This window comes from Silurus meridionalis, chromosome 15 (assembly GCF_014805685.1).
Source record: "Silurus meridionalis isolate SWU-2019-XX chromosome 15, ASM1480568v1, whole genome shotgun sequence".
Classification (NCBI taxonomy): Eukaryota; Metazoa; Chordata; class Actinopteri; order Siluriformes; family Siluridae; genus Silurus; species Silurus meridionalis.
Genome location: NC_060898.1, coordinates 4,516,764 through 4,534,240, shown reverse-complemented (window position 1 = coordinate 4,534,240; position 17,477 = coordinate 4,516,764). Strand labels below are relative to the sequence as shown.

At 39.3% G+C, this 17,477-nt stretch overlaps 1 protein-coding gene across 1 annotated transcript in view; it reads right to left on the bottom strand.

Moving 5' to 3' along the window:
• The window catches only part of LOC124397819 (splicing factor SWAP), a 106,937-nt gene that overhangs the window by 39,895 nt on the left and 49,565 nt on the right, over positions 1-17,477 (bottom strand). Inside the window, exon 13 of the mRNA XM_046867636.1 lies at positions 13,788-13,972. Within this exon, the coding sequence (XP_046723592.1) occupies positions 13,788-13,972 (185 nt within the window). The remainder of the gene's footprint in view (positions 1-13,787; positions 13,973-17,477) is intronic.

Sequence of the window (17,477 nt, the reverse complement as noted above, 5' to 3'; positions counted from 1 at the left end):
CAACATAATTAACAAATATGGATGCTTTTGCTATGTTTCCATACGGACGGTTTTAATTGCCGGATGTGTGCAGCATGGTGGATTTTGGTGCTTGATTTGTGACTTGGTGCATCAGTAAAATAAATGTTTAGTGATTACGAATAATTTTTTAGTATTTAAAAATTGTATATCAGAGTAAAGAGGTTGTGTTGAAGGTTTTAATTGAATTTTTATTTATTTATAAATTAGTGGCATAACGTCAGGTACTGATGTAGTCAGTGTTCCAATTCATCCCAAAGATGTTCAGTAGTATTGAGGTCAGAGCTCTATAGTAGGACACTCGAGAACTTCCACACACTTCCAACCCATGTAAAGCACATCTTCATAGAGCTGGCTTTGTGCACAGGGACGATGCCATGCTGGAACAGGTTTGGGCCTCCTAGTGAAGGAAAATGTTTAATGCTAGCACATCCTAAGACCCTTCTACAGAATAGGAAAACAAACATGGCTGGGAACTTCTTCACAGTATTTCTGTCAATAGAGTGTACAAAAGCTGAGCTAAAAAACTAAATACTAAAAACCTGGAGGACTGGGTTTGTGGTGCATAATTGTAATTTTTTTTCTACAGTTTTAAAAATAAACTACCGCCACATCAATCTGTTGGACGATCGGAACCGTAGCTCAAAAGCCCATTCAGCTCAAATGCCCATAATTATGATTCATACTTAAAATAAAAAATAAAAAGTTGCAAGTATGCAAACTCCTTGCAGGTGGAAGAACCCAAATACCACTGCTGATTTACAGCATAAAAAAATGCTGAAAGAACTTTCCATTAAAATATGTATGGCCTCGTTGAATTTCAGAAATCGAACTAGACTTTCTACAGATTTTTTTCCCTCTCTGCCATTCTCGCTAAGCTGACAGAAAAGTCCTTTATTCAAGAAAACGCAAACTGTGTGAGACTTGATGAGATGTGACATTTCTGTCTTCAGGTTATGAAGAATAACGTTCAGCTGGCTCTCTTCAAATGATGCTCGACTGTAACATTCGATACTGCACGAAAAAAGATGGTTTTATGTGTAATGTATGTTTTGGAATATTGGGGCAATTTCCCATTACATTATTGTAGTGCTGATGGATGGATGGATAAACACAGTTAACACAGACAGATAATTGAACGGACAGACAGAGAGAGTCAGAAAATTGACATAGTTTGACAGATAGACACATCAATAGACAGATAATTAAACAGAGTTAAACAGCGAATTGAACAGACAGACAGACAGACAGACAGACAGACAGACAGAGTTAGACAACGTGCTGCAGACAAATATTTAGAAAGATAGAAAAATCCAGATAAACAGACATTTATACATATAAGTAATCAGACATACAGCTAGCTAGCTGGCTAGACAGACAGACAGCTTTTTTTTTTTTTTTAAAGACAGTAAGACCACAAGGAAATACACTGGTCAATTAATTGTGCATAGATTACTCAATTAGCTGGATTTGATTGTTAAATATTTAATCCAGGATTGTTTGGTCCTTCAGAGCTCATCCTAATGCTGTTGTCATAGCAACAGGTCGTAAACTCAAACTTGCTTGGGAGCAGGCTGATTTCCCAAAACAGGATTCATGGCTTTCTAAGCAGCGGCGAAAAGGGAATTCTATTGCAACCAGGTCCACTGCGACCTGCTGTAGAAGGAGCGAGAATAATACGGATAGCTTCCTGAATTCTACACATAATGCGGGATAGATTGGATGCAGCACAATGGTTTACTTACTCGGGAGGGAATTATTTATCTGATCGATTTGTTAGAGCCTCATTTTAAAAGTTCGACTCATTAAATGCACTATAAATAGTAAAAAAAAAAAAGAAAAATTTCTTTTGTAGAATGTTCTAATATTTATTTCTGCTGCTTTGAGAGAGTGTCTATAGTTAAAGGTGCCACATTAATAAAAACTGAATTGAATATTTTGTGTTTAACTTGTTCCCAAGGTCCTGTGGTGGCTCTGACATTAAGAAAGTAATATATGGAGAGAGAAAAAAAATCAATTGGGGGAAAAAAAATAAATAAAAAATACAACAGGGGGGACATACGCATTTCATTTGTCAGAAACCTTCAACCAGTGCTCTTTCCTTGTTTCGCAGATTTCCAGCTGTTCCCTGGTGTTTTAATGAAGTTCTTCATAACCGTAGAGCAACAACTCTTCCTCTGCAATAGGTGCATGCTCTTTGGTCATTGGACCACTGACCAGCCAATTGCAACACTTCTGATTTATAAAATCAACATACATATAGCTTGTTTTAAGCTACGTGTGAACGCGCCATTTGATGTCACCTGAACGAAGAACGGGTCCGATATTGATTACGTTCCATTCCACTAGACAGAAAGAATTGCCTATTACAATGTAACCTTTTTACACCCCCTGCTAATCTACTGTAGAGCAAAAGGCGGAGCTTTCGAGTCACTCGGACTCGTTAGAGAAGGCGGCTAAGTGGAGATGACTGCAGTAGAAAGCGAGCAGTATTTATAACTTCAGGAGGCCTTTTTCGAGGGCCAGATGTTCGCTCGTTATTAGCGGTATTAGAAATGATTCCTCCTTGTCATTACGTGCCGGCTTTCACATTTCACCCTTCACTCTGTGGCAGTATATAAAACGAGTCAGTTCGAGGTTGGAAGTGGCACAGACTTTAATTAAAGGAGCCGAATGACTTTTCCGTGCGCGCTTCCTGCCGGGATTTTTAATGAGTGGCTTCGGCAGTAAAGCACAACTCGTATTAACCTGATGTGTCTGTCCGTTCTGAAGAAAAGAGAGATGCGTGAATGTGTCGTTGCATATGCTTCTTTATCTTGGCGTGATGTGTTTGTTTTGGCTCATCTGGATAAGTGTTGCGTCTGCAAAAACCCCTCTGTTTTTACACTGGATGAATTTTCGGAAAACGATCACGGTTGATGATGTGGTGATGTTTTGTTTATCGGGGCATTAGAACGCTTTGAGACATTAATATTGTTACACAAACAACCTGGAATTGTTTTTATTTTGGCTAGATTCTAACCTTAGATTGTGTCTGCCTAAAAAAGATCATGTAGGTGAAGGGTTAGGGTTACAACTATCCATAACTACATCCTGTTTGTCTAATGCTTTTCTTATGATGTTTTATATATTGTACAGTGTACTCGATTTATGAACTTGGAAATATCAAGTCGAGACATGTACTGTAATTTTTTATATAATTGACCAAATTACAGCAGAATATATGGCAAAACAAAGCAATTTATTGTACCTTACTATGTAAACTATACAGAATATATGTGTCAAAGATGGTGGTATGACTGTGACAGTCTTTCCTGCCTTATGCTGATTTATAATTTTCATTTTCTGCTCTAAACTGAAGGCTTTCCGCTTCTTTTTTCCCTAAAAGCAGGAGACATACTTGGCGCTTGGAAGACATGCTTTTATCACTAAAATTGCTGTTTGAAACCGTGTGAAACCGAAAAAAGAAACCACACACTGAGACAACTTTACAGTGTAAACTGCTACCTGTGCCTGATAATAATTCATTCATCAAAACCATCAAAATCCTTTGCCATTTATAGCAACTAATTTTTGCTAAATCCACTTAATGACTTTTTTAATGCCATGAGGAAACCATCAAATTGAACATGCACCTACTCAGTTCATTTTGCCATCAGATACCAATCCTGTCACTTTTTCATCATCAAAACAAAAAGCACCTAGACAATAATTAAAGGATTAATTACGAGTAATTAAACTCGCAGAAATGACGTTTGTTTTTATACCAGGCACATTTACACAGGCCCGATTGTTTTCAGCACCTCCTGCAGCGTTGGTCTGGTTTCAGATTCGCTTAGTTTTATCAAACCCTGGTGCATTGGGAGACCACAGCAAGGCCAATCGTATTTTATACAGGCTGTATGGACAAGTTTGTGGGCAACTGAACATTAGATTTTTGCAAATTTTTTACTTATTTACATACATTTATTTATTTTTTACAGGCTGATTGGTTGCTGACATGGGTTAAAATTTTGATAAAGAATGTATGTATACAATGACTGTAACGTATGTATGAAAAAGAGATGTGTATCTCCATAACTGAGGTATATATAAAGCAGCTAGCGATGCGATTCACCCCTATTATGATCGTGTGATCCGACTTCGATTCAACACAATGTGATTTAATGCAATGAAAAAAATTGGTCACTTCATAAATAAAAAAATAACATCTATTAAGTGAAATCATTTTTTTTTTACCGATGCAAATATATCATTAGACATAGAACATCATCACACAACCTAGAGCTACATCACACAACCTAAATCTACATCACACAACATACAGCTACATCACAACCTAAATCTACAGCTACATCACAACCTAAATCTACATCACACAACCTAGATCTACATCACACAACCTAGATCTACACCACACAACCTAGAACTACATCACACAACCTAGATCTACATCACACAACCTAGATCTACATCACACAACCTAGATCTACATCACACAACCTAGATCTACATCACACAACCTAAATCTACATCACACAACCTAGAACTACATCACACAACCTAGAACTACATCACACAACCTAGATCTACATCACACAACCTAGATCTACATCACACAACCTAGATCTACACCACACAACCTAGAACTACATCACACAACCTAGATCTACATCACACAACCTAGATCTACATCACACAACCTAGAACTACATCACACAACCTAGAACTACATCACACAACATACAGCTACATCACACAACCTAAATCTACATCACACAACCTAGATCTACATCACACAACCTAAATCTACATCACACAACCTAGATCTACATCACACAACCTAGAAAGACAACACAAGACGATGTGGGACAGATACACAAAACACAAAATAACGCCGACCAGTAAACCTACTGTAATTGTGTTATACAGTGCAATGTGCAAAAGAGCTATAAACAAGAGTGTATTAGTAAACATATAGACACATAGAAGATACATAGAGTAGGATCTCTTCTACTTTTTTTTTAGCTGCTCCCATCAGCAGATTGAGTCTTCGTTTAACCTGTCGTCATATCGAGACTTCTGCATGGTGTAACCATTACTGTTACCTCTGTAATTCCAAGCAAACATTTTCATTGCTCAATTCACAGCTTTTTTTCTTATCCAAATGAAAAAGTGCCTCAGTAAAACCAACATCTACTTATAAAGCTTTTCCCCGGAGCTGCATGTGCACGCTTCTACTGTTGCTCACACCACCACCTGGCCACCCAGATGCCTACTCCACTAAGCTTCCCTCCAACTTCAATTAGAGAAGACACGAAACACTTTTTGGCCGAATGTTTGTGGGCACCTGACCGTAAGATTCGTATGAGCACAAACTTCACGCAACTTCTACTTTCTTGTTGGTGTAATTAAGCTCTCTGCATCGCTGGAAGAGCCGATACAAAAAATGGCCCTATTGTTTTCTACAAGCTCGTGTTTCTGGGGCCAGTAGGAAACAATAGAGCAACAATTCTTGGCTTGCAAATTTGTTTATGCTCACCTAAATAAACTTGGAACAAACAGAAAATGAAAATCACTGCCAGGAGCAAATTTGCTTTTTTGAAATACGGCGTCCTAATTGGGATTTCATTTTTCTAATAGGAAAATATTATTAATGTTCGCTCTAAGCGATCCTGGCTTGCGAGAAGCTCGCTGTAAGAAAAATCGACATTATCGCCACGCCAGCTCCACATTGTGTGAAAGGAAAGTCCTGCAAAAAGTCCACCGCCCGATGTATCACTGGCACACAACTACTTCAACTACAAAATCATCACAGTCTGAATATATATATATACAGGCATATAGGCATAGTAAGTTTCACTGATTCGCGTCGGTGCATCGGCATAAAAGTTAAGGATGTATCGCGATGCGAAAACTATTTATTTATATTATAATTATTAGCAGATGCTCTACTATACGTTTATTATTTCGAAAGTGACCAATAAATTGTTACCAATATTTGATGTCGATCGATTTCTCCTCACTAAACAGTTTCTCGCCGCTACCTGAATATCAAGTCGAGTCAAGTTTATTCCTATAGGACATTGTCTCAACGCATCTTTACACAATTTAACAGTTAAGGTAAACGATGTGTATTTACCCCCTGATGAGCAGCCATGGCGACTGTGGCAAGGAAAAACTCCCTTAGATGTTATGAGGAAGAAACCTTGAGAGGACTCAAAAAAGGGACCCATCCTCATTTGGGTGACATCATGAGTGAGATTATAGTCTTTAAACAATACAAAACACTGGAGAGTGAGAACTAACAAGCACTGGAATGTAAGATTATGAGTAATGATCTTTCTACAGTCATTTGAGGTTATGGAACCAGGAGCCACTGAGCAACTCATAAAATAGATCATCAGAAATAGAACACTACGGAGACCGAGGCGTGTCGTGATAGTCACATAGAATACGGATTAACATGGCAGAGGTAGAGCTGCATCTTCCTGCAGACAGACCAGGAAAAGAACATCTGGCTTTATTTAATTGTTTTCTTTTGCACTACAAAGCCGTGTTTGTGAAATTCAGAAGGCACTTAAGTAAATTGGAGATTTGCTGTCTGTCTGAACCAGAAATAAAAGCCAACTATCTGCACCATATTGAATTGCGCAGCATCAAATTTTTTCCATTGCACAGAATCGCATTGTGTTGAATCAAAATCATATACACACACAAAAAAATGAGCTAGGTTGAGAAGAAAATGTGCCTCTTTTCCTTAACGTAATCTCACCCAGAAGTCCCCTCTCCGTGCCCTGCTGAATGTAAACGTCCATGCAACTGTGCAGAAGTATGAATCAGCGCTTCGCTGAGAAACTTCAGCTGCCATATAAACCACTGTGAGCGAGCGATGATTCACTTTTTAAAGACTTGTATGAATTCCGGAGAGGACGCTGAGCAAAAGTACGTGGCTTCTCGAACAAACCAGATCATCTTTCATTACCGAGCTGTAGAGTGCGATGAAGCTCTACAAAAGGCTCTGGAGGCTCGATGCAGTGTCGTACTTCATCTCCGAGGCATATATTTCCATTATTATGAAATATTACTGTATATTAATGTTTAGTATTCCAAGGGGGGAAAGAAAAAAAAATCCCCCAATGGTTTTGAAGTAGAAAAAAAATATCGACAGTAAAGTTCTGACAAAAGGTCTATGGGGGAAAAAGCAAAGCAAATCCATTCTAATAAGAATCGAGGAGTTGGTTCTCAAAGCAGAGGTGATGAAGACGTGTGGAAGTGCAAGTTACAGTCCTTCCACCAGGTGCTTGCGGAGAGAACCAAACGTCGTAGACGCAACAAACGTTAACATGCAGAAAAGTCGATAGTAAAACAAATTTCTATCATTCCTTCTTTTCTCATTTATTCTCTCCCCCTCTCACATTCTCTTTTACTTGCATCCTCATTCTCTCTCATACTCTCATTCTTTCATGCTCCCTCACTCGCTCTCTTATTCCACTCATCCTCTCTCGCACACTCTCATTCTCTAATCCTTTCTTGTTTGCTCTCATTCACTTTCAATTGCTCTCTCTCTCGTCCTCTCTTAATTTTTCCCACTCCCTGTCAATCGCTCTCTCACGCTCTTTGTCTCTCATACTCTCTCACTTTCATTCTCTGACGAACTCTCATTCTGTCAATCGCCGCTCACGCCATCAATTGCTCTCTGTTCCCCTCTCACTCATATTCTCTCTTTCATTCCCTCAGTCCATCGCGCTCTCACTCCCAGTCCATCGCTCTCTCACTCCCTCAGTCCATCGCCTCTCACTCCCTCAGTCCATCGCTCTCACTCCCTCAGTCCATCGCTCTCACTCCCTCAGTCCATCTCTTTCACTCTCTCACTCTCATTCCCTCATCTACTCACTCATATTCCGATTACACTTACTCTCATTCTCCTACTCCCTCACATTCACTTTCTTATTCCCTCTCTCACACTCCCACACCCTCTCTCTTATTCCTCTCACACTCACTCGCATTCCCTCACTCCCTCACATACACACATACACACACAGACTCTTATTCCCTCCCTCACACTCACACTTACTCTCATTCTCTCCTATTTACTCACTCTCATTCTCTCACTCCCTCTCTCACACACACTCTTATTCCTCTCACACACTCCCTCACACACACACTCACCCTTATTCCCTCCCTTACACTCACTCTCATTCGCTCCTATTTACTCACTCTCATTATCTCACATTCTTACACACACTCACTCTTATTTCCTCTCTCACACTTACTCTTATTCCCTCACTCACTCCCTCACATATACACACACACATACTCATTCCCTCTCTCACACTCACTCTCACACATACACACTCACTCTTATTCCCTCCCTCACACTCGCTCTCATTCTCTCCTATTTACTCACTCTCATTATCTCACACCTTTACCCTTATTTTCACTCTCTCACATTAAATCTTATTCCCTCACTCGATCTCACATTCTCTCACGCCTTCACTCGCTCTCATTCTCTCTCGCTTGCTCTCATCATGCTTTATTAAAATGCATTCAATCAGCGTAACTAATCCATATATAAAACAATTTCGCATAACCAAGCAGCGTTTTTATGTTATCGGTCGCTGCAGCGCAAACACCAAAGGCAGCTTTGACTAGTTGACCCTGCCGAGTGACCCTGGCATAAGCGAGATCATCTACGATGTCAATTTGATGCATGACGTCTAAAGCACACAAGCATTGAATCATCCCATTTGCACACGCACACAAAAACACACACTTTCCCATATTGTAACAAAGATGCTAATTTAACATGAGGCTTAATAGTTGATATTTATATGCATTTGGATCCCAATGTTGGTGTGGCGTGATTATTAAAACTGGCAAACAATTGTTAAGCAGCTAAATAAAAAACTACATACGTACAATCACGATCTCCTCCCTGTAGATCAGGCATCTCCAAACTACAACCCACCCCCACATTTGAAACGACACTGGACAATGCCAGTGACCTTTTTAGAAAATTTTATTTTAAATTACTCACATCTGTATTTGATAAGGTCGGCTTTCAAACAAAAATTTCCCTTAGTTATTAACAGAGGTCGAGGCACCAATAGTTGATCGCTGGAACCATCGACTATTGTCAAAAATCCATACCGATAGTTTTTCCGGTCCGCTGTCGTTTCGTATTCATTTATAATTTATTACTTAGATATATATTATTTTTAAGGAATACATTAATTTATTTCCTTTACCACATTTTCATGAATTAGTACTGTTTTTTCCCTAATTTTTGTAACAAAGTTTGTTACTATTTTACACACTGTTTTTTTTTTAATCCAATTACCATTTTAAAAACTATTGGTTGATTAAATCGACTATCGCCAAGTACGATCCAACCTAGCTTTCAGCAAAATCCAGTGTCGGTCGACCGCTAGTTGCTAACAGAGCCTCATTAACTGATCAATTCACTGGCCAATCATATGCCTAAGTAAGTAAATGTTTTGATTGCAATGAATATGAAAAAAATGTCTTTATGATCGTAATGATGCTCTTTTAATAGGCGATCTATCTTTTGGAAAGTAAACCTCATTTGTCTGTACCGTGCAAAACAATAGAAACTAATCTAATATTAATTGGCCTAATAAATACATTGAAATGTAAATAAAATCTCCATAATAATACTGGAGGTCACACTGACCCATGTAATTTTCTGTTACAGACCGACCCCTATTAAAGAAAGATTATATGCCCCCCCAAAACACAGAAAAAAGGTTTGCGGACCCCTGCTATAGATTATAATTTGAAATTAATTGCACGCCATATAGTAAGTGTACTTCTGTGATTTCAATGGATTGTGTGTGTGTGTGTAAAGAGAAAAAAAACAACAGACATGAAATATAAACCAGGGGCGTGAGTATGATGCACCCCGGTCTGGAATCCGTATTAATATGTAAGCGAATATAGTCTTGACATGCCGTGCGGTGATCAACATTCTGCGGATCACACTTGTCAGAATTGCGATTTTGTTGCTGCGAGATGATAATAGGAGCGGAGGCTCCGCGGCGGATGCTGAACACATACCCGGCATATGTCCTGCGTTTGCCACCTGCATCTCTGATGCGCATCATCGTGAGAAGGAAATGGAAAAAGGAAAACCAAGAGGCTGCTAATGAGAGCGAACCAGCTGCACTGCTAAAACCCGTGAAATGACACCGGGATGACAGCAGCGGCTGAGTGAATGAGGCAGCGAGACGGCAATGAGGAGAGGAGTGACATAGCGGTCATGAGTAGGACCAAAAAAAAACCAAAACAACAGATGACTGATCGCTGGGAAGACGAGATTTGAGTCAGGGATGACAAGTAGGTTTGGAGGAATGAAAGTAATAGTGAGTAATCCAGAGAAAGCCAGTCAATGACAAGTGTAAGAATCCTCAGGTAGAAATCATGAGGACAAAAAATAAATGAAAATAGACCATCAGCACATTTGTATGTGCTTTTTAAACATCCCATTCAACATTTAGTCTTTGTTTTTTTTGTCATATTAATAGTCACTCTTTCAGGAAGATGTTGATGTAGGAGGTTGAGGTCTGAGCTCTACAGCAGGCCATTCAAGGTCCATAAACCATATTTTTCAATGGTTGCTGATGTTTGGGGAGGTGGTAACGTAGTGGTTAAGGTATTGGTCATGAGTTCAAATCTCAACCAGACCAAGCTACCACTCCTGGGCCCCTGAGCAAAGCCCTTAAACCCCATCGCTGTTTGGTTGTATGAATAAAATAAATGTAAGTTGTAAGTCTGCTAAATGCCATATGTGTAAACTCAACAATTTATACGAATGCTTTTAGCAGGAAAACATCTGATTCGTTGTCAAGATGTTCGCTCCGTTTCATTTTAGCGCCACGGCAGCCGACTCGGGGTTAAGTTGCCGGCTTGGCGTACGCTAGCTCTGTAGCTATTTGTGTCATTTGTGTGCCCATATTTCAACTGCACACTGCCAAGGAAAAACATGGCAAAGCACAGTTGGAACTCTCACTGGGCAACAAGCACTAAGAGACTCAAGCAATGTGTAAGAAACATTTTTTATAACATATGACTACTATTTATATAGGACCATATGTTAGATATGCAAGCTAGGCTAAAATGTGATGAATAGACAATCTGGGGGAGGGGGAAATAGTTCATTCATTTTAGAGAATAATATAGCATATCTGCTTAGCGAAATCGCATCGATTGCTCTATATTACATCATTGTATGTACTGTGTATTAAAAGGCACTTCAGGGAGCACTATTGGTATTGTTCCATTGATTTCCTCACAGTTCAGTGGTTTCATGTTCATGTTTTTACTCAGCTGCAGCTACAGTCTTTCCATTAACTGTTTTGTCAAGCCTTGATGGTATTTTTATTTATTTAAATTTATTTTTAGCAGTTTATAATGTCCATATAAGGGATGGTAAGATTCACTGATTCGGCATACAAGTGGAAAAAAAAAGTGATGCATTGAATTTTAAAAAGTGTGCGATTCCTATAAAGTCCTGGTAAGCGTCCAACTTGGAATATTTCCAAAATTCAACTGATGAAGTTCCCATAGAAAGTTTCCGGAAATTGTCCACCTCTTTGCAACCCTAACTACAAACTAGCTGTGTTGCATGCTGAAACGATTTAGCCAATCAGAATCGAGCAATCAGACAGACTAGAAATGTTATGGCCAATATGCATGCTAGTTGTTCCAAATCCCTCCACCTGCTGCGCTACGCACATTGGCTTTCACCAGTCGAATGCGTGCTCAGGTGACATACAACCCATTAGTTAGAAATGGGTTCATCTCTGATCGGTCCTCTGACTCTTATCAGATTACCTCGAAGCCAAACAATGACCGATGACATGCTGACCTTTGGTCAAGTGTGCTAAAAAAAAAAAAAAAAACATACTACATCAAACTAAAGGATAACATCCACGACTCATTGAGTATTGAAGAATTGTTCTAAGTAAATAGCTTGTTATTGACATTTTATCTGATTTCTAGCCTAGTCAATTAGGTTTCCAGGCAACCAGGCAAAAAAATAAAATGGAACTGAGAAATAAACTACTTATTGCCATAACTAGCAAATGGATTTATGACTTGTCCAATGGGGCAGAGTATATAATCTAGTATGAATCACAGAAGTAAAATCATTTAGTAAGGTTAAGTGCCCTGTATTTTTGTGCCCTGGTTTACACGTCAATCAAGATCATGGAGCCCACTGGGGGATTGGGGACATGTGGAATGAGTTGAGTAAAGCTAGAATGTGTAAGATGCGAGAGTGTGTTAGGCGTGGGTCCTTGCTCAGAGACAAACACTGCTTAGAATTTGCCACTCCGCCGAACGTGTTAATACAACACACCGAAGAGGAGCATAACAAAAGTCTTCTTTTTGGTGATGCACTTTTTTCAACCACTCGAGGGACCCCCAAGCGACAAGCCGGGAAGAAGGCCGGCACGTTGTCACCGTACATGTTATCGCAAGGGAAATTGGGGCTTGTTGGCGACAAAACAAGTCAAGATTAAGAGCTCGCATTTAATCCCAGCAGACGCAGTGTAGAAAACTTTACACTCTCACGGATGTAGAAATGCAAAGGAGTCAGGAAAGATATCCAGATACAGAGCCATTTGAAAAGCTTGGAAACCCCTAGTCTAAGGGTCTCCAGACTATTGCCCTCAAGCCAAATAGGGCCCTCCTTCACATTCGGAACGGCCCTCTGAACAATGCAAGTGACATATTTTGAAAATAAAAATGGTCCACTGTCAATACTGGTTTGCCGAATCACTGAAGCTACATGCTCAATGTTTTTACACGTGAAACTGCACGCTGCACGGAGAGCACTTAATTATATATATTGTTAATAATTGGTTAATTATATAATTATATTTAGTAACGAATACATTCAAATGTATTCCCTTTAGCACATTTTCATTATTCAATCCTTTTTTTTTGGTAAAAGAATTCAGTACTATTTTACATGGAGGTTTTTTTTTTTTGATTATCCACCAACCATAGGCCTAAGTAAATGTTTTGATTTCAGTAGCAATAAAGATGAAAAAATGTTTTTATGATCATAATAATGCTCATTTAAAAGGAGATAAATCTCTTGAAAATTAAGGCTCATTTGTCTGTCTATCGGCCCATGATATTTTCTGTTACAGACCGACCTGCCCTCAATAAAAGAAGGTGAAAATATGTCATTGTCTTCATGAATCTTCATACGGTTAAAATGACCTTATTTTTGCATATAAACTAAAGTATCATGCATGTGCCTCTTATTAAAAGACTATGTTTCTCCACATTTTTTTTCACAGGCACTATACAGAACGTATAGACTTGTTCAAGGTAAAACTTTCACTGATTTAGCTTGCCATTTTGCTTGCTTTGGTTTCACACAGCCTCGGATACTTCTTTGTTAGGTTCCTAAAGGACCCCCAGTGGCCCAGGAGAGATGCATTACTCCTCTACGCTTCGTTTGCAGGCCCAGCACGGCAAGCGCAAGCGCAGTGGTCCGTGACGGTTATAAAATTTTTCCACCAAGCCAAGACAGATGCTTACAGTCTATTGGAAAAAAATGTGCTTGAGCCATAACGCCATAGTAAAGACAATAAAATAGCCGAATCTAATAAAATCTCGAAAGTGGCGCCGGGTTTGAAGCTAAAAATAAACAATGCTGGCAATACATTTTTTTCAAACACACCAAACCACTATGCGGTAGTACAGCGTTGGAGCAGAATTCGTAAGCATACCTCGGCAGGGGCGAAGGTCTCGCCGGCCCGTTTGTGCTCAGGCTCTGGACCTCGCAGTGTCTGCAGAAACAGAGCGGCTTTACGCTTGCGTTCAGCCTGCAGCTGCTTCTCCTTCCACTCTTTGGAAGCCTGAGCCAGCTTCTCGCGGGCCGCAGCTGCCAAACGGTCCTCCAGTTTCTGCTTGGCTGTGAGGCAAGGAAAGAGAACGGGGGTTAGAAGTGCTACTGATGAAGATTGAGTTTGGAATTCAGAAGCACCTCCAGTGAATGATCAAAGATTTCCACTTTGCTGAGGCTTTGGTTCAACGTTAGTCCCGCTTCAAGATAACCACTAAAAACCGCAAAGTAGGAATTTACCTGTATACCGAAACCTCACTTATAATAGAAGCCAGTTGTATTTAGAAAGTTTGCATGTGCTGACCCTCTTAGATACTATTTGCACAAGCCAAGACTTGTGCAAATAGTCTTTGCTCAATCCGCAGTCTTTGCTCAATGCTAACTACCTTAAACAAATGTCAAACCTTTTTAAAACCTAAAATGCTCAGGAGAAAACAAACAAACAAAAACACAAAGTGCAAAATATACAAGCTGCTTCCCCTTTCCCATTGCAGTGTTGCTTATCAATCAGAATGCAACCAAGGATTCTGGAGCTTGTTACCAGAAAAGTGTACAACATATCAAACAGAGCAATGTTTTACAATTTAAACGCGTTTTACAAAAGTCGTGTAAACTCATTGAATATTTTGTGTTAATAAATTAACTTGGCATTGAAAGTTCCTCCTTTATAACATCAGCAGGATTCAGAAATGTCTCTCGAGTTAGGTGTTGGGTTCAGTGCCTTGGCATCTTAACTGCAAGCCACTTCTGGCAAGTATTTTTGGGGTCTAACCAGATCTGTGTAGCTGATCCACCTTTCCCAGTTCTTCCAATAGTACAGTAGATCATCAAAAGGTATGTAGACACTTGACTAACTGTATGAAAGTCTTTCCCAAAAAGTTGCCACACAATTAGAAGTCCATGATTTGAACTAAGAGGGTTACAAACTTATGGCCAAATAGAGTCCCAGTGACTGTCACCCTGTAGCTCCATGGAATATTCCTCCAATCTGCATCGTGTCAGACATGATGCTTATGATCCGTTCCTAACTTAGCAACTTAGCAAGCTCGAGACAGGTATGTTGATCTTAGAGGTCAACCTATGGTGGATTTTACTACTACTTAGTACTTATGGCTTGGATGGATCGTACTTGCAGATTAATTGACCGATGGTTTTTAAAATTAATACTGGTTTAAAAACGAAAAAACAAATATAAAACAATGTAAAACAGTACTGAACTTACAAAAAAGAAAAAAAAAAAAATCTGAAAATGTGCTAAATGAAATAACCATGAATATATTAATTTTATCAATAAATAGACATTTTCAAATGAAAACAAAAAGGGACATTCCAAATAAAAACAGTTACATCCAAAATGAATTTTTTTTTAGACACTTCAACAAACAGCACGTGGCATCAGTGATTCGCCTCTAGAGGCCGCTCTCATACTGTCTAATGACAGTGGACTTTCTCTTCCGCAGACGCAACCTGGAAAAACTATCCATATGGATTTTTGCTGCCAGTTCCAACATCAACTATCGGCGCCGATTCGTCGACAAAACCGATAAATCGGTCAAACTCTAAGAAATGAAGTTAAGAAATTTCCCCACTGTGGGACGAATAAAGGTTTATCTTATCTTATCTTAATCTGAACCGTTCCATTATGGCTGCAAAAATCTGACAAAACTAAACAAGTCATTATGTAGCAGCGTTTAATTGCATTTTGTTGCCTTGTACCATAACTTGTGCAATGACAATAAAGTTGAATCTAATCATCACTACTGTTAGTAGGGAGATAATGGGATCCTCAGTATGGGATTAGCCCCAGTATAATGGCAGTGTTAATTTCCCATATGGTGGCCCAAACTACCAGTAACTGCAATGCAATGCAAAAAAAACCCACTCTAACAGATGTTACAATCAGCTGGTACATTTGACTGCACCACTGTATTAGTCACAGCATGGGGAAGACAGATTCATGGTCACCCCATATCCTTCCCTGACTGATAAACAAGAGAACAGCTGATACAGTTGCAAAAACCCATGATTGGGCTTTTAAGAGCTTGCCACCAAAAGCGAAAACGACTTGAAGGAGGTCGAAGTAAAATTTCTCAATTGAGCTGAAGTTCAATTCCGTTTGGTAGCATGTAGGTAGCGCTCGTTTGGTGGTCTTCTTGAAAATGGAGGGAAAACGAGGTGATTACACAAGGGTGGCAAAACACAGTGCTTATCCTTCGGGGTAAAAATAGGACTTCCGCCAAGCGGGGTTATATTAAACGCAGTGGGAAGGGTATAGGTAAGCGAAAAAACACACAAATCTCACAAAAGAGGGAAGGTGTGGAGAAACAGACAGGGGTGGACAGAAAAACAGGACAAATTGCAAGACTTGCTCTGACATGTCCCTAACAGCAGTTTTGTAAAAACGACTCATAAAAGAAAAACAGCCTTTTGGTCCTTAACATCAGGTCACTGGTGGATGGCTGAGTGCCTGCTGAATAATTTTGTACTTTATTATTATTATTTGAATGTTCACATTAGAAAATAAATGATAGTCGACAAATCGGTGGCCATGGGAAGATGAAAAGTATTTAAATTACATGCTCAAAACTATGCACAGCCCTAAAAAGCCACAAGGGGCTTGTTGTACATTAGATACAGTAGATCAGTTTGTGGCTGTGGTGTTCATTTGGACCCCATACAATGATGTTAACGACAATTGTTTGCTTCGGACGTTTTATGAAACTCTCATGTATCGCAAGATGCAATTGGCATGTGCCCAGGTATATTTACACATATAATGTTGGTTTAAACGTAACAATTTTGACTGGTGTATTATCTTGTAGCAAAACATCAGCCTTGCTAACTTGCTAACTCTTTGTAGACCCAATTTCATGCCATTACAGTAACTTTATCCTACTCCAGCAGGTTTTTGGGCAAAATTTGGGATCAGGTACTATACAGGAGCTTTATCTAAAATTATAAACAATGTTATTGATTGTTTTTTCCCTCTTTTGGTACAGTATATTGAAATTTTGGCACAACCATCTGTATCACATATATAATGATACGACATTCAAAGCCTTCATCAATAACTGGCCCACCTCATACAGGTAACTCGTCAGTCCATGTACCAGGAGAACATCTAATTATCCATCAATGAATTTGACAGAACAGAATGTAGGCCATAAAAGGAACTAATATATATATATATATATATATATATAGCCAAAAGGAAATCTGAGAGAAAATAACTATTTCAAACACTACCAAGAGTCATGACAAAACGTAAGGTTTCCAAACCTTGTGTGAATGTTACCGAAATAATTTGGCTCTATATATGAAAGAACCACATTTAGCTGCGATTACTGAAGCAAGACTAGTCTCCATCACCTTTGTCTATGTTGATTCTGATCTTTCTGACTCTTCCTAATGGCTCTGTCGGATTAGTCTTGCCTACTGCTGAGGATTCCTCTGCCGGTAGAGAAGCAATTTCAGCTGAAGACATTAATCAGGTCTCCCTTCTAACTGTTTGATCAATCGATGGTCCGCCCTATTTATAGTTCCACCTGGTGAGACTTGCGCGATACCTGGGTGA